At 39.1% G+C, this 19,617-nt stretch overlaps 1 protein-coding gene across 2 annotated transcripts in view; it reads left to right on the top strand.

Annotated features, from left to right (window-relative positions):
* Positions 1-12,906, top strand: part of LOC110462271 (serine-rich adhesin for platelets-like) — a 37,300-nt gene extending 24,394 nt beyond the window's left edge. For both annotated transcript variants that reach the window (XM_021516175.1, XM_021516176.1), the window contains 3 exons: positions 321-404; positions 2,271-3,898; positions 6,705-12,906. In XM_021516175.1, coding sequence (XP_021371850.1) covers positions 321-404; positions 2,271-3,898; positions 6,705-12,476 — 7,484 coding nt within the window. In that variant the 3' untranslated portion in view covers positions 12,477-12,906. The remainder of the gene's footprint in view (positions 1-320; positions 405-2,270; positions 3,899-6,704) is intronic.
* Positions 12,907-19,617: the final 6,711 nt, after the last annotated feature.

The following is a 19,617-nucleotide window of genomic DNA, read 5'->3' as shown; positions in this document are numbered from 1 at the left end:
AAAACACTCACTGCAAAGTACACATTACCAACAGCAAAGTATGCATATGACATAAGTAGGTCTTTATCAATTATTATCATATTTTCTCCTGTATCACTCGAGCTCTATCTCAACAGATAAATAATCAAACTAACATCTCAGTAGAAATGAGACAATTTTCAGATTATCATATTTTCATGTTTACAGCAATAATAGAGAAATACAATTTGAGAGTCAAACTGAGGGTATCTACCAAGTGTTTCTCAGTGTTACATACAGTTTTCACCCTTCAATCATCATTACTATCAATGGTATGATGGAATTGTAATTGAATGTTTCAGTAGAAGAAGTCGGAAAAGTGAAGTCGGAGTTAGCTGCTGTTAAAAGGGACAGAGACAGATATGCTGAACAATTGCGACAAGCAGGTAAGAAAAGGCTCACAGTTATGACGTGGAGGTAAGAAAAAAGGCTCACAGTTATGACGTGGAGATAAGAAAAAAGGCTCATAGTTATGACGTGGAGGTAAGAAAATAGGCTCACAGTTATGACGTGGAGGTAAGAAAATAGGCTCACAGTTACGACGTGGAGGGAAGAAAAAAGGCTCACAGTTATGACGTGGAGGTAAGAAAATAAGCTCACACTTATGTCGTGGAAGCAAGAAAATAGGCCCACAGTTATGACGTGGAGATAAGAAAAAAGGCTCACAGTTATGACGTGGAGGTTAGAAAATAGGCTCACAGTTATGACGTGGAGGTTAGAAAATAGGCTCACAGTTATGACGTGGAGGTTAGAAAATAGGCTCACAGTTATGACGTGGAGGTTAGAAAATAGGCTCACAGTTATGACGTGGAGGAAAGAAAATAGGCTCACAGTTATGACGTGGAGGTAAGAAAATAAACTCACACTTATGACGTGGAAACAAGAAAATAGGCCCACAGTTATGACGCGGAGGTAAGAAAATAGGCTCACAGTTATGACGTGGAGGTAAGAAAATAAACTCACACTTATGACGTGGAAGCAAGAAAATAGGCTCACAGTTATGACGTGGAGGTAAGAAAATAGGCTCACAGTTATGACATGGAGGTAAGAAAATAGACTCACAGTTATGACATGGAGGTAAGAAAATAGGCTCACAGTTATGACGTGGAGGTAAGAAAATAGGCTCACAGTTATGACGTGGAGGATAGAAAATATAGGCCCACAGTTATGACGTGGAGGTAAGAAAATAGGCTCACAGTTATGACGTGGAGGTAAGAAAAAAGGCTCACAGTTATGACATGGAGGTAAGAAAATAGGCCCACAGTTATGACGTGTAGGTAAGAAAATAGGCTCACAGTTATGAAGTGGAGGTAAGAAAATAAATATCACACATGATACTTGGAGGAAATGTGTTAGTTACCTTAGGCCTGGACAGGTGAAGCCACACATTTCCTGGTATAAGATATATTTGTTTCACCTTATGGCTGAGACAAAGTGATACTTAAGACGTCATTTAAACATTATATAGCAAGCCTTATGTTTAGCAAATTAAGAATATTCTCTCTGGGGTTGAGATTAACCTATCTCACCCTCAAAGGAGTGAATGTTTCTAACGACACCACAAATAGGGTTCTAAAAGTTGATAGCCTGATAGACTAGCCAAACTTTGATGTTACTTATCATGTTGATAGCCTGATAGACTAGCCAAACTTAGATGTTACTTATCATGTTGATAGCCTGATAGACTAGCCAAACTTTGATTTTACTATCATGTTGATAGCCTGATAGACTAGCCAGCCTGATAGACTAGCCAGCCTGATTGACTAGCCAAACTTAGATATTACTTATCATGTTGAATGGTTAGTGGAATTTGCACATGGACTAGTGGGGGATGGGTGGGGGGTTAGACTATAGATTTGTAGTGTTTTTTTGGTAAACAATAGTATTTGGAGAGATATAGAAGAATAATACCACATAAAAAGGATCCCAGCATCCAATATGGTGACTTTTCAGGGCCAGGGTTAGTAGCCTACCTGATATACAGATCCAATAAAACAAGAGTGCCTCGTGGCGTCTGATAGCAGGGTTCTGTTTAACTTGTTCTGTTGGTTTGATTTTGTTCATACTCGACAGTAACTGATATTTGTCAGATTTTCAAGCACACAGCGGGATCCTCACGGCTGAACTGTCAGTATTCTAGTTTTCATCCAAAACTGTCCCAATAAAAAAACCTCTTATGTAGGAATTGTAGCTGACTGAATTGTATGTATGTATTAATGTAATCTCCTCACTTGTTTTCTTTCTACTTTCAGGTGGAGCCTTTGTTGAAACACCTGGTCAGTGGGGACAGAAACTGGGCCCTCCTGACCCATCTGACCACTCCACTGGAGCAGAGGCACCACTCAATGGATTAGGGGGACAAGGGGCAGGGGCTGAACCCTCTTCTCCTACACCACTATTGGAGAATGCTGACAACAAACCAAAAGGCAACAAGAAAAAACGCAATACCATCAGCTTGCAATTGGAAATAAAAAAACAACAACAACAACAACAGACTCAGCCAATGGAGTTGTCTACCCAAGCGATGGCTGGTAATTATGGAAATGTTGCCATGAACAATATGATGATGAATCAGATGATGTTTAGCAACAGTCAAATGATGATGCAGCAACATATGATGGGAGTTGGGGGTCAAATGCCAGCTGGGAGTCAAGGTCAAAATGTAGAGTCCAGTGCTGCAGAGCTGGCTGGAGCTGGTCTCATACAGCTGGCCATGCAGGATGCTGGAATCACCCCCAGCACCAGTGTCTCATCTGATGAGAATGTTACTTCGACAGCAACACAAGCAAATTCAGATCCGATGGCCTCTGCAAGTGATAACTCCGCTCTTGAGACCCTTGCCTCTATAGCAACAGTTCCTCAGACAGCAGGAGTTGTGGGTTCCTCTGCACCAGTAAGTCAGGCTGCCGTTTCGCCACTTGTGTCCCAGAGTGGATCGGCCATGACAGCTACGACACAGGCTATTAATGCCAACATGCCTATCATGGCCACTGGTCAAAGTGGCATAGGACAGATTCAACCAAACAATAATATGATGAATGTTCCATTTGTGAATGGTGGCCAACAACAGTTCCCACCGGGCATTCTACAGGGGCAGCAGGGTGGCTTCAACCCAGGCATCCCGACCCCGCAACAGCAGATAATGTTCATCAATGAGCAGGGTGTACCCTGTATTGCTAATGTGCCTCTGGGTATTGACCCTAACTCTCTGGGCATTCCAAACTTCCAGAAGCAAATGGTCGGGATGGACAAGTCGGGGAACATTGGACTCCAAGGATTTGGAAACGTCATGGTTCAAAAAGATCAGGGGATGACCGCTGATCAAACACTTATTACAAATATGAATCTCCAAGGTCAGCAGACCTTCCAGCAAACCCAGGGTGCAGTTGCCATGGGAACACCTGGTATGGTCCAGCCTCCAATGCCTCTCGGTCAGCAGGTGATGCAGCCAATGCATCAGCTGGCTGGTGGACTCGGTAACCAAGGGCAACAGGGTCTCATTATGCCTGTTAGTCAGAGTGGCAACTTGTTGATTAACTCAACCAATCAGAACCAAGGCCCGCCAGGTAACCAGCTCCCACAGGCTTTACTGCTTCCAAACGGGCAGATAATCCCGGTAGTAGCCAATCCCCAAACAGGAGTTAACAGTGGCAGCGGAGTCATTCCAGCAAACACCCAATGGCAGGGTGGGGGCCTGCAGGGAGGTGGCATTCAGCAACCAGGCGCACCCCAGGGGAACCTTGCAGCCTCAGGTGCCCCACCCAGAATGTCCCTCCCCCCAGGTATTCAGGGCAGTATGATGGCTACTGGAATGGATGGAACCATCATATCAGGGGGACCCAACCCAGGCAATATGGCGTCCAGTGCTGGTCAGATACAGGTGAGTGCTTGTTTCAGCTGGTGTTGCTGTCATGTAAAAAATGTATACTTCAGTCGTATTTATGTTTCAAAATTATCATTTCTGTAAAAGTTTATTGTGCTGCTAGAACACAATTTTTGAAATTATGAAGAAAATAAAACCTCTTTAAATCAGAAATTGTCTTCAGGACTAGATATCCTGCCAAACTATAACTTTGGCTAGCCTGGCATAAAGTGCCTGAGAGCTTATGTCAGGGAAAAGTGTTTTGTTAGTCATCTGTCATGAATACACCATGATTATTATGCTCTGTCATGTAGTGTGTAATGGATAGGATACTCTTGTCTGTATAGTAGGAGTAGCTTTCTGTTTTGGTCAGGTTATATAATTATATAGATGTGCGATCGCCGTCTTCTCTACTTAAATGTTTACTTGGTCAGGTTATATAATTATATAGATGTGGGGTCGCCAACTTCTCAACATAAATGTTAATTTATCATAGATAGGATCGCCATCTACTTAACTTAAATGTTAATTTACCATAGATGGGATCGCCATCTTCTCAACTTAAACTTTAATTTATCATAGATTAAGGATCGCCATCTACTTAACTTAAATGTGAATTTATCATAGATAGGATCGCCATCTACTATACTTAAATGTTAATTTATCATAGATGGGATCGCCATCTACTTAACTTAAAATTGAATTTATCATAGATAGGATCACCATCTACTCAATTTCAATTTTAATTTATCATAGATGGGATCGCCATCTTTTCAACTTAAACGTTAATTTATCATAGATAGGATCGCCATCTACTCAATTTCAATGTTAATTTATCATAGATATGATCGCCATCTACTTAACTTAAATGTTAATTTATCATAGATAGGATCGCCATCTACTTAACTTAAATGTTAATTTATCATAGATAGCATCGCCATCTACTCAACTTAAATGTTAATTTATCATAAATAGGATCGCCATCTACTTAACTTAAATGTTAATTTATCATAGATGGGATCGCCATCTACTTAACTTAAATTTGAATTTATCATAGATAGGATCACCATCTACTCAACTTAAATGTTAATTTATCATAGATAGGATCGCCATCTACTCAACTTAAATGTTAATTTATCATAGATAGGATCGCCAGCTACTATACTTACATTTTGTAAATGTTAATTTATCATAGATGGGATCGCCATCTACTTAACTTAAGTTTGAATTTATCATAGATAGGATCGCCATCTACTCAACTTAAATGTTAATTTATCATAGATGGGATCACAATCTACTCAACTTAAATGTTAATTTATCATAGATGGGATGGCCATCTACTCAACTTAAATGTTAATTTATTATAGATAGGATCGCCATCTACTCAATTTCAATGTGGATTTATCATAGATAGGATCGCCATCTTTTCAACTTAAACGTTAATTTATCATAGATGGGATCGCCATCTACTCAACTTAAATGTCAATTTATCATAGATATGATCGTCATCTACTCAACTTAAATGTTAATTTATCATAGATGGGATCGCCATCTACTCAACTTAAATTTTAATTTACCATAGATGGGATCGCCATCTACTTAACTTAAATGTTAATTTATCATAGATAGGATCGCCATCTACTCAATTTCAATGTGGATTTATCATAGATAGGATCGCCATCTTTTCAACTTAAACGTTAATTTATCATAGATGGGATCGCCATCTACTTAACTTTAATGTTAATTTATCATAGATAGGATCGCCATCTACTCAACATAAATTTTAATTTCCCATAGATGGGATCGCCATCTACTTAACTTAAATGTTAATTTATCATAGATAGGATCGCCATCTACTTATACATAAATGTTAATTTATCATAGATAGTATCGCCATCTACTCAACATAAATGGTAATTTATCATAGATAGGATCGCCAGCTACTATACTTACATTTTGTAAATGTTAATTTATCATAGATGGGATTGAGATCTACTTAACTTAAATGTTAATTTACCATAGATGGGATCGCCATCTACTTGACTTAAATGTTAATTTATCATAGATAGGATCGCCATCTACTTATACATAAATGTTAATTTATCATAGATAGTATCGCCATCTACTCAACATAAATGTTAATCTATCATAGATAGGATCGCCATCTACCCATCATAAATGTTAATTTATCATAGATAGTATCGCCATCTACTCAACATAAATGTTAATCTATCATAGATAGGATCGCCATCTACTCAACATAAATCTTAATTTCCCATAGATGGGATCGCCATCTACTTGACTTAAATGTTAATTTATCATAGATAGGATCTCCATCTTCTTAACTTAAATGTTAATTTATCATAGATAGGATCCCCATCTACTCAACATAAATGTTAATCTATCATAGATAGGATCGCCATCTACCCATCATAAATGTTAATTTATCATAGATAGGATCGCCATCTACTCAACTTAATGTATTGTGGCAGATACACTTTTTGCACTACACTCCTTCTGTATTGCCATTTATTAGGATGCACTCTAGGTGTGTAATTTGACCTAGAGATTGCTACCATAGTGTTAAGCTAGCAGAAGCATTTTAACTTCTCTAGTTGTTGTAATGGAGGAACAGGTGAGCAATACTGGCCAATACGGGTGTGTTAGGACCGCTCAGTCTAAAACATAGTAAAATTAGATATAGTTTGTACAATTCTGTTTCAGATTCATTGAGTAATTACATAAAAGTAGGTTCTCAAGAGAGGTCAGGAAAGACCTGTGCCAGTAAAGTGGTTAGTGAACTTGTCTGTTTTGTACATTGCAGGTTGGACAGCCACAGGTGGCGTTCTCCCAACACTCCTCTAATATGGGCCTTCTGATGACCACTGCCTCCAACCTTCCCGGTACCAATGCTGTGGCCAACTCCTCCGTGTCGCAGCCTCTCTCCGAGACTGGCCAGACAGGCAATGTGATAGACTCAGTAGCAACTAACAAGGGGAAAACCTTATCTGTAACAGCAGGTGGAACTGGCCAACAGAGTGGGCTGATTGACACCAAACAGAGTCAAAACATGTTACGATTCCCGGACTCAGACCTGTCAGATCAGGCAAGAGGATCGCAGATCATAATGAAATCAACAGGGCAAGCAGGTGTTTTCCCGTCAGTTTCAGGATCTGATAGCATGACTATGCCTGCAACTTCTGGACCACCAGGAAACTCCGGGATGCCTATGGGGATGCCAGCACCCCCTAGTGGTGGAATGGGAGCAGGTGCTAATGGGCCGATACTACTAACCATGAATCTTAATGGTCAGCCAACCAGTGTTCTGGTCGACCCAACCACAATGCAGGTTTTAGGAACAGTCCAGAATCCTCAGCAATCTGTACAACAGGCCCCGCCACAGGTTGCTGGTCAACAAGTACAGGTTGCAGGTCAACAAGTCACAAGTCAACAGGTCACAAGTCAACAGGTCACAGGTCAACAGGTCACAGGTCAACAGGTCACAGGTCAACAGGTCACAGGTCAGTCAATGCAGGTCACACCCCCTGGTAATACTGCAGCAAGTAAAAAAAGCAAGAAAAATTCACAGCGTGCTATCTGTCCCAAACCATCTGCCAGGAACAAATCTGGGCGGAACACAGAACTGTTTGGAAATGAAGATGAGGACCAAACAGATTTGCCTACACAACCTGCCCCAACAACAAAAAAATCAAAGTCAAAGAAAAGCAAGGCTTCAAAAGCAGCCACAGTAGTAGCTGCATCAGCTGCTGCTGAGAGTGCCACACAGGATGAATCTGCCACAGACACGACTGATATTTTAGCAAAAGCTGCTGAATCCATCTTTTCCTCTGATATCTCTCCCCCTATTGGTGGGTTTTATAACCCAGCCAATGAAGACAACCCACTGCAGATAGACACCAGTGCTGGGGAGACAGAGGAGGATCCAGAAGGGGGAAGGACACCCAGGAAGGAGCCTGATGTCGGTACAGGGCCGCCTGACTCTGTACGTGAAATACAACAAGTGAAGGAACTACATATTGGAGGTGATGGGTCAGATATTCTTGGAACTGGTCAGACTTTGTCACATCAAGAGGTCAGTGATGTGTTGGGCGTAGATATAATGATGACCAGTAGGGGCCCAGGTGACATCCTGTCTAACATGTCTACGGCCACGTCGATCCACAGCGACCTCGGTAATCTGGGGACAGATAAGCCATCTGTTGATATAGACAACAGCAGTGGAGTGTTTTCTCCACCATCTATTATTGATCCACCCAAAAAGTCCAATAAGAAATCAAAGAAAGCAGAAAAAGAAAAATGTAATACGCCAGAGAAAACCAAGGTCAAGGCTACTGAAGACGAGATTCAGAATACAGTGAAAGAAATTATGAACTCTGTGAAAAATAACACTCCTCCACCACCAGCAAAAAAGTCAGGCAAAAAATTGTCGAAGAAAGCGCCTTCCATTGAAAAGCCAATGACAACGCCAACCAATAGAATGGAACCCGTGGAGGCCGCCGAACCTGTCATGGCTTTTCCTGATACTATCATATTTTCTGAGAAGGAATTGTCGGATGTGTTAGACCAAGTGGAGAACCTTGGTTCATCCCTGAGCGACAGTTCACAAACAGTGACTCCTCCAAAAAAGATTAAATCAAAGAAAAACAAGGGAGATAATTTGATTAGTGATAGTGAGCCAGCAAGTAAGAAACAGAAAAAGGGATCAGCACGGGATAAAAGTAAATCGTCTGCTCCCACTGAAAATGTGGGTAGTAAGTCCTCAATGTCTGTGTATGATTTTGAGGAGGACGGACAGGAGGAATTCTCATCACCACTACGATCACTACAGACAAAACGTAATTCTTCCTCCATCAACAATGCACCTGTCTCAAATGATCAGTTTATTAAAAGTGCTACTTCTGCTCCAATAGGTGTGTCCAGTGTGTCTCCGATGCGAGTTGGAGAACATTTACCATTCTCATCGCGGGTTTGTTCTAGCGAAGGACGTTTGTTTTCCTCTCCGAATCAATTAAATTTTTCATCATCACCTCGAGATACATCACCAGGATTCGCAGATGATTCAATGACAGAAAGACCTCTTTTTGATACTCAACTGCCTCTTCCCGCCAAGGAGAAAAAGTCTAAGAAACGCTCAAAGTCCAAAAAGACAAATAAAACTCCGTCACCTGCTGCTACAGTGAGAAATTTACCTGAAAATGATATTTTATTAGAATCTCAAAAACTGTCAACAGTGCCAGAAAAAACAATTAGTAGTGTTGAGAGTTTGGTTGATGTGAGCCGATTTGAGCGTACAGACTTTGATGAATTTGAACCAAGCTCTAAAAAGAAGGAGGATGATATTGAAAAGATGGATATTGATTTATTAGAGAAAAGTCCTGAGCATTCAACGCCAAAGAAAGATCCAAGTGAGTGTTTGGGTCTCAGAACTAGTACTAATGACGGTGGCCTATTATCATGTGTTCAGAACAGTGTTATTATGGATGAGCACCTAGCATCCAGCGTGCCACACCGAGATCTGGATTCATCTCACCGAGATCCCTCTCCTCCAAACTCTGTGGCACTGACAGACCCCGTCCATATCTCCACTCACTCTCTGGCCTCCTCAGAGAATTCAGACATTGACAACACCATGAACAGCATACTTGGTCTCTCTGCAGCCGCTGCACTGTCTCCACACATTATATCACCAGGGCAACAACAGCCTGTAGTGCATCACGTGCGGGTTAGCTCACCACAACTTCAGACACCTAAATCTACGTCGCCTGTGTCAATGACATCACCACAGCAACAATCATTGCAGCATTCTGTGCTTATGTCTGTGGCTAGTGCTGATCCACTCGTGTCTCGTGCCTCCTCAGTTACCTCATGCTCATCCATGACAAATTTTTCATCTCCCGGTGATTTACCGTACTCGGCAGAGACTCTTTTCAATCCTTCATCTGATAAGGCTACACTTTCATCGACCAACAAACCAACATCTCTGGCTATTTCCAGGCAAGACAGTGACAAATCAAATCATGGCCTCTTTGAAAAATCTCAGATGGGATCGAAAGCACGAAATGGCATTTATTCAGCTGATAATTTTGTACAAACCAACAAAGATGAAGGGTTACGGACTGATAAATCAACCAATCAGGTTAATGTGATAAGTCCTCCTCTATCCAGCTCATTAAGTCGTATTGGTAACGAAAATAGTTCTGATGTTTTTAATTTTGCTACAATAGGTCTTAATATTGCAACACCTACAACATCAACAACTTCAATAATGGACAGTCTGAACATGTCTCCCATCATCTCCACCATCGCCAATACGTCGGTCACGTCATCTTCTTTCACCTTCACACTGTCATCTGTCACATCAACATCAACAACTTCCAGTGCTGGAATGACGTCGCACGACAATCACCAAAGTGTTCATCCATATCCTTTTTATTCACCTCAGTCCCATCATCATCTGCCATCGTCATCTTCATCCTCCAACATGCAAAATGTGTCGAACCTCCTGAGTAATTCAAACAACCAACAACAGGAACAGCAACAACAACAACAACAGCCATCATTGACCATGCCAAACTTTGATCTTGATCTTGGAACTAGTGTCACCTCTCATCTTGGGCATCAACAGAAACGTTCATCAAATGACACCGTGGCACAATCTCATATTCAGAGCAGTCAGTCGCAACTGTTCTATGGTATGGCAAGTGGTAATCGGGCCAGTTGTTCAGTTCAGAACCAGCAGAGGGAACCACAGGAACAACCGCCGATGATTCCGAACATTACGGTCAGTTCTCACAATCCCATCAGCAAGTCACAGTCAGATCAGATTCATAATACTCATAAGCGCATGCAGGAGTTAGGCCAGGGGCCAGTGCGTAGCGGCCCCCCTCCAGCAAAGGCTAGTAACACTGACCATCGCGGCAGTGACCTTGGGGCAATGGAGCGACAGTTCAGTATTAAACCATCCAATTCAGACCCCCGGGGTAGTGATCTAAATGCCATGGAGAGGCAGTTTAATCTCAAGTCCTCAGCACAGGACCCTAGAACAAACGACCTCAGTACAATGGATAGACAATTCAATATTAAATCCACAAATCCAGATCCTCGAGGAAATGATCTAAGTGCAATGGATAGACAATTTAACATCAAATCCTCAAATACAGATCCTCGAGGAAATGAACTCGCTAATATGGAAAGGCAACAGTTTAGTATGAACAATGTTCAGGCGTTTTTCCCTCCTCCAAACTTCTCTAATGCTGGTTCCCAGTCGATGAACACACATCCGTTGCGACATCCACCCCTGAACTCTATGGAGGAGAGGTCAGGTTTGCCTGGTGCCCGAGCCTATGAGCCCATATTTTCACCCCATACACAAGGATTCAATCCAGCATCACAAGGTTTTGGTGGCAGTCGATATGATTCTAATGTAATGTTTCCCCATCAGCGCGAAAGCTCTGGTGTTGTAGGAAACCAACCGCTCAGTCACACGCCGCCAATTCAAACAGACGGTCGCAAGTCAGCAAATTCACAGAGCTCAAGTGCCAAATCAAACAAACAAAACAGCAGTCAACAGTCACAACACCCAGTGGCTCAGCAACAACAACAACAGCAACAACAGCAGCAGCAGCAACAACAACAACAGCCGAGATCAATGAGCGGTCCTCCCCCTCATACCGTTCCTACCCCTCCACATCATCCTCCCACTCACCGGCCCACGCCCCCTCAGGCTGGCTCTCAACCTCCCCAACCCCATCAGTCACAAGTGTCTCATTCGCGGCAGCAAAAATCATCGAGTGCTTCACGTTCAAAACAGTCACAGAAAAAGAGCAAACAACAGCAGCAGTTGTATAGTGAAATGGAAACTTCTTTCCCCCATGCTATGTTTGAGGCAAATAGAAGTCTTACACCATTTTTTGGACTTGCTCCTCAAAATCTGTCGCCACCTGCACGGAACATGCAGAATGAAGGACCAGGGCTGTTTGCTGCAAATCTTTTTGGAGCTGGGCCAAGGCATACTGCTACTGCCTCCATGCCTAAAAATGCGGAAATAAGTGCCCCCTATAATCCTTTGTTCCCACCTGGGCGCCCCCAGAATGGTCTTGGTTTGAACTTTCAGCCTGGATTTGGTATGAACACTGTTCACGGAGGGATGTCGAATGCACCATCAATTACACCGCACTCTGGTAGTGTGACCGTAACCCCTCACATGTCAAACTTTAGTCTAACAAATATATTCTCTGATGTGAACAATTCTTCACAGAATGACTTAAATATTTCACCCATCAAGTTTCCTCATTCAAATTCAATAATGCCACACCAAGGAATGGACCCGAACGCCCTGCAGCATCCTCATCACCAGGGCGGGTCTATATACCACCCTCACAACCGATCACATCCGCCTCCACCCGTGCTGCACAACGCTATGAGTATAAACAGTATCTTGGGGCAGCACCATCACAGCTTTGATTCCCGAGGGGTGCCCCAGGGCATGAACGCCTCAGCTCCTCCCTTCCATGGACCCGGTCATCCGCCATCATTTGCTATGCCGCCTTTAAACTTCTCTATGCATGACCCTTAAAAGATAAATTTTCTTTATATTTAAGACCCATTTTAATGAAAGAACAAATATTGCTTGTTAATCTGGACAGTTTGGGTCTAAGATATTAGACTATATCTGTGTAATATTCAGCGTCTGAGATGTGAGATTTACATTGTAATCTGGACAGTTTGGGTCTAAGATATTAGACTATATCTGTGTAATATTCAGTGTCTGAGATGTGAAATTTACATTGTAATCTGGACAGTTTGGTCTAAGATATTAGACTATATCTGTGTAATGTTCAGCGTCTGAGATGCGAGATTTACATTGTAATCTGGACAGATATCTGTGTAAAATTCAGCGTCTGAGATGTGAGATTTACATTGTAATCTGGACAGATATCTGTGTAATATTCAGCGTCTGAGATGCGAGATTTACATTGTAATCTGTACAGATATCTGTGTAAAATTCAGTGTCTGAGATGTGAAATTTACATTGTAATCTGGACAGATATCTGTTTAAAATTCAGTGTCTGAGATGTGAAATTTACATTGTAATCTGGACAGTTTGGGTCTAAGATATGAGACTATATCTGTGTAATATTCAGTGTCTGAGATGTGAAATTTACATTGTAGTCTGGACAGATATCTGTGTAATATTCAGCGTCTGAGATGTGAAATTTACATTGTAATCTGGACAGTTTGGGTCTAAGATATGAGACTATATCTGTGTAATGTTCAGCGGCTGAGATGCGAGATTTACATTGTAATCTGGACAGTTTGGTCTAAGATTACAATGTAAATCTCACATCTCAGACGCTCAATTTTACACAGATATCTGTCCATATTACAATGTAAATCTCACATCTCAGACGCTGAATATTGCACAGATATAGTCTAATATCTTAGACTATATCTGTGTAATATTCAGCGTCTGAGATGTGAAATTTACATTATAATCTGGACAGTTTGGTCTAAGATTACAATGTAAATCTCACATCTCAGACACTCAATTTTACACAGATATCTGCCCAGATTACAATGTAAATCTCACATCTCAGACGCTCAATTTTACACAGATATCTGTCCATATTACAATGTAAATCTCACATCTCAGACACTCAATTTTACACAGATATCTGCCCAGATTACAATGTAAATCTCACATCTCAGACACTGAATTTTAAACAGATATCTGTCCAGATTACAATGTAAATCTCACATCTCGGACGCTGAATTTTACACAGATATCTGTCCATATTACAATGTAAATCTCACATCTCAGACACTGAATTTTAAACAGATATCTGTCCAGATTACAATGTAATATTCAGCGTCTGAGATGTGAGATTTACATTGTAATCTGGACAGTTTGGTCTAAGATTACAATGTAAATCTCACATCCCAGACGCTGAATTTTACACAGATATCTGTCCATATTACAATGTAAATCTCACATCTCGGACGCTGAATTTTACACAGATATCTGTCAAGATTACAATGTAAATCTCGCATCTCAGACGCTGAATATTACACAGATATAGTCTAAGATATTAGACTATATCTGTGCAATATTCAGCGTCTGAGATGTGAAATTTACATTGTAATCTGGACAGATATCTGTGTAAAATTCAGCGTCTGAGATGTGAGATTTACATTGTAATTAAACCATTAATTACTTCTGAATTTATCTTCTCTATTGAACTTCCGATTATTGTATGAGAGGATTTCAATTACTAAACAAACAAAACTGCATGTCCCTTATTCAATGTTACTGAAAAATACCCATGATTTACAAAACAGAAATGTTATACTATGTGATCTAGTGTGTTACTGTCGACCAGTACTGAACTTGAGCTAGCTGACAAATTTTGCCAGTATTTATTGCGATATAAACTGTTGAATCTCCAATTACCTCTTCATCTTTATAATTTTGAATGTTATTAACTTCTAATATTGTTAGCTGGTTATTTACTGCACATAACTTTCCATTATATTTTGTCATACATATAGAATTACTAAAGATTACTTTTGTATGTGATAACAGCTCTGCAGTTTGGACATTTTCATTGAAACCAGTTGTTGTTTAATATACTAAAATATGGATAGAATAATCAACTACTACAAGTTATAGGTGTAAACAGTTGTTGTTTAATATACTAAAATACGGATAAAATAATCAACTACTACAAGTTATAGGTGTAAACAGTTGTCGGCTTCATTCTTTATTTTAAGTTAGGATTTTTCCATAACTTCAGATTTACTTTCCATTTGGAAAAAAGCTAGTTTTAAAACAATGTTATTTTGGTAATAGAAGCCAGAAAACATGGAGATAAAACACTGTCAATACTGAAAAAACAAAAAACAATGTTTTTTCTGTTGCATTCAGTATTATTATATCTCACATTTACTTTGTTGGCAGAAGTCCTTTGATCAACATTTTATCTTTATGCTTTGATTGCCAAATTTCTCTAAATATACATTCAAAATATATGTGTAATGAAATGAGAATGTTGGAGAAGTATTTAACTTTATCCCTGATCAGAAAACAACTGTTTCTCTAAAGATGGCTTAACTCATTCACCTCTGAAGACATATTTGAACTCTTCCAATTAAAAGGTTGGTTTAGTTCATTATGAAATTTCAGGGGTGAATGAGTTAATTGTTAATACACAAATTGCAAGTGTTTAGCTCCTCTGCACAAAGCTTAAGCCATGGCACATCATCCATCCCTTTAAATGACTTCTTCAAATGTACTGAAAGTCATGATATTTGACCAATGGGTCAAATGTGTTAATATTTTTAAATTACTTCTGAATAACCAAAATACACCGGGATATTTGGTTGGTAGCATGATATACTCAATGGCTTTCACTTCTCTTCAAATGAATGGCCTTTCAAGGTCAAATGTGCTAAAAATTGAAAGCAATTCTTCTAAATAGCCAAGAGGCCTAGGGAAATGATATTTTACCAGTAGCATGCTAAGATGAATGGCTACTAATTATTTGAAGGAATGACCTTCTTTTTAGGTTATAGGGTCAAATGGATTAAAATGCTTAAACAAGTTCTTCTCATAACCAAAAGTCACAGGGTGATGATACTAGGGTTTAAAAGTGTGAGATCAACATCAGATGGGTGAAGCAGGCCCATTGGGCCTCTTGCTAGTTAATGTCTTCCATAAACTTGTGCAAGTCTGAATCGCCAAAGTCATTTGTGTATCTGTTTTGATGTGTGTAAAGCTTTGGATACGAATGTAAAATTCACTGCCTCTATTAGATATCCCTGTTTTTTCTTGGCGTCCCATCAGAACAGAGTGATTGATCGGGCACTAACAGTGACGGCATACAGACAGGCATTTCAAAATTGGTTTTTGTGTTTTTCTGAAGTTTCTTTTATTTAACACTGACGATATTTGATTTAGCTAATTTAATCAAACCAGTAACCAATTTATTGAATTTTACTTATTTAAACGCATCAAATGTTCAGTGAATTTACTGCAACGCGCAGTGACATATAGGTATTACATACAAGGTTTCTGTGCAATAACTTGGGTTGATTGAACTCAAACTTGGTACCAATATAGCTCAGACAAGTTCGCATTTCAGAAGTTTACCTGCATTTTTTGGTAGGAGTTATGCCCCTTTTATTGCCAAATAAGGGCATTGTGTATTAAATGCAAGAACTTTCTTACTTTTTAATAAATTCCCTCCAAATCTTGTACGGTAATGTTCAACATGAATTAGGATTTTTTCTGTCTAGTTTCAACTTTCCGTGTTTTGGCGTCTGTTTACGCGATAACTCGAGCCAAAACACTTTTCTTACTAAAAGTGCTGAGCAGATGAAACATCCACTCCTGTGGAATTCTTGTTTTTATTGCATTTACTTGAATAGCAGCTATCATATATGATAACAATTTCAACAATTTAATGTCTGATTGTGTGCTTTTTCAGATATTTAGGCAATATAAACTTGCAGTAAAATCTGTCTTTAACAACATAAATCTTGTCAGAAATTGCAACACCTCTATAAAGTTTGGTATTGATTTAGTGAAGTGAAACAGGTTCAATGTTTGTTTCTTGGCGAAATCAGGATAGACACAATATATGTCATCTAATCTTCTGATTTCTAGTAGGCTTCTTTATATTTATATTTCCTTTTAACTAACAAGTATATACTTTTTTCAGTGTTGACTGTTGAAAATGCCCCATTTTTATTAAGATTTTATTTGTTCGTTATACTTGACTACTACACTGCTATTACAGTGAATGGCCATTGCTGCTGGTGAACGAGTCAGATTTTTATTGTCTTATCACACAAATCACATCGCAAATATTTCGATTTCATTATGATTTTAATATGGACATATTGTACATATAAGGGAGAACTAACAGGCCTTTTGAACCTTTTACAAACCTTTTAAAAATCAAGGTTATGTAAAACAAATTCTTGTGTTTAGATCTAAATCCTATCGGCTAACCAGACAGAAACACGGTCTTATATTGGGTATTGGGTGACATATACATCTGGTTACAAGTAAACGTTCTACTTCCCAGTTCTCCATATCACCTACCACTTACGCATCAAAATCATGGTCACACTTTCAAGGTTACAAAACAATCATAACTCCAGCTAAAGAGTGTTTCAGAAGTACGACAAGGTTGATCAGGTTGATGTGGTCTTGCTGTTATTTTTCTTTATTTTTTTAAACAGATATAAATCAGGTTTTGTGTTTAAAAAGCATTTCACATGAACCTTTTTTTGGTCTAATATTTCAGTCAGAACTAGTTCAGAAACTGAACAAAAAAATTGGCAAAATCAGACGATAATTAAAGAGGATTTTTTTCTGTCTGCAATTGAAAATATAAATCTATAAACAAACACAAGCCAATATGTTACAGGCTTCATCATGTTCCAAAATACTGTTTGTATAAAATCAAAGTTGTATTCATTAAAACATTTGTATAAAACAGCAAGATTCGTGGAGGTGTTGTGGACGCTGGTTTTTGTATAAAACAGCAAGATTCGTGGAGGTGTTGTTGACGCTGGTGTTTGTATTAAACAGCAAGATTCATGGAGGTGTTGTGGACGCCGGTGTTTGTATAAAACAGCAAGATTCATGGAGGTGTTGTGGACGCTGGAGTTGGACATTTTATACCAGATACATACATCATATTGTAGAGTCATTTTAACTTTTTATCTGCATTGATAGAAAGTTGTTAGATTTAATTAAGAGAACAAGTCCTACCTCCACTTACACAGTAAGTCACTTTGTACTGATGTTCTACTCTGATCTTGTGAAATGTTTTCTGAATATGGAATTTGACAATGAATATACATTGACCTATAATCTGATGGTTGTAAATACACAGTGGAGACTGACTTATAATAGTTCCACAGGTCTTGTCATTTACAGGCATCTTTTGGACAAGTCTCCAAAACTGTTAGAAGATTTTTGTTGAGAGAGATTTTTCTCCTGATTTTGATTGGCTGTTATGTGGGGAGTAGAGAATTGTTCAAACCACTAAGTAATTCTATACATTTTTATTTTTTTACAAATATTGATGATTCATTTTAAAAGCTTTAGCTCTTTTACAACCAACAAATAGTCATTCATGACCAATATTGACCCAGTGGGTTTCAGAATTTGGTGTCAACATCCTTGCTTTATTTTCAGTAAACATTTTGACATCATTTTGTTCTGATAAAAATTAACATGATTAAATTTTATTAATTGTTTTTTACTAAAAGTGATGTGGTTCAATAACTAGGTGTTATAAATGGTACCCGGAGGTGTTATAAATGGTAATCCTCAGGTGCTGTACCTTGAGGTTATAAATGGTAACCCTCAGGTGCTGTACCCTGAGGTTATAAATGGTAACCCTCAGGTGCTGTTTACATGGTGGGTTGTTATAATGGACTAACAGTGAATGCTAGCATGTTTACACGGTGGGTTGTTATAATGGACTAACAGTGAATCCTAGCATGTTTACACGGTGGGTTGTTATAATGGAATAACAGTGAATGCTAGCATGTTTACACGGTGGGTTGTTATAATGGAATAACAGTGAATGCTAGCATGTTTACACGGTGGATTGCTATAATGGACTAACAGTGAATCTTAGCATGTTTACACGGTGGGTTGTTATAACGGACTAACAGTGAAAGCTAGCATGTTTACACGGTGGATTGTTATAATGGACTAACAGTGAATCTTAGCATGTTTACACGGTGGGTTGTTATAATGGACTAACAGTGAATGCTAGCATGTTTACACGGTGGGTTGTTATAATGTACTAACAGTGAATGCTAGCATGTTTACACGGTGGGTTGTTATAATGTACTAACAGTGAATGCTAGCATGTTTACACGGTGGATTGCTATAATGGACTAACAGTGAATCTTAGCATGTTTACACGGTGGGTTGTTATAATGGAATAACAGTGAATGCTAGCATGTTTACACGGTGGATTGTTATAATGGGTATCATTTTGATATTACCTTGATTACTGGTATTGATGTTAGTAAAAATGGGTTGCACTTATAATCAAGTACAGTTACTGCATTGCATAATAAAAAACGTCGTTTTGATGTGTTTTACGTTTTAAATAAATTTCCTTAATGAATTCCAGAAGTTATTCAAAAACTATTTCAGTGGTAAATTTCACCAGTTTCTCATTCAAACTGTCATTTTTTATCAAACTTTTTTGACAGAAGAGATAAGCAACTTTGATTGTTTAATGCAACATAAATACTGCTTGGTTCCGAAGGAGGAAGTCAATCTCATCATCTGATAAATCTAAGTCAATGACTCTCTGTAAAGGGTATAATGTTTATTGACACTTCCATACCGGTGCTAGGTAAGGTTTTATTGACACTTCCATACCGGTGCTAGGTAAGGTTTTATTGAAACTCCTTACCGGTGCTAGGTAAGGTTTTATTGATACTTCCATACTGGTGCTAGGTGAGGTTTTATTGACACTTCCATCCCGGTGCTAGGTAAGGTTTTTTTGATACTTCCATACTGGTGGTAGGTAAGGTTTTATTGAAACCCCTTACCGGTGCTAGGTAATGTTTTATTTATACTTCCATACTGGTGGTAGGTAAGGTTTTATTGAAACTTCCATACTGGTGCTAAGTAAGGTTTTATTGATACCTCCATACTGGTGCTAGGTGAGGTTTTA

This window comes from Mizuhopecten yessoensis, unplaced genomic scaffold, assembly GCF_002113885.1.
Source record: "Mizuhopecten yessoensis strain PY_sf001 unplaced genomic scaffold, ASM211388v2 scaffold10769, whole genome shotgun sequence".
NCBI lineage: Eukaryota > Metazoa > Mollusca > Bivalvia > Pectinida > Pectinidae > Mizuhopecten > Mizuhopecten yessoensis.
This window is presented reverse-complemented; position numbering and strand designations above follow the sequence as displayed.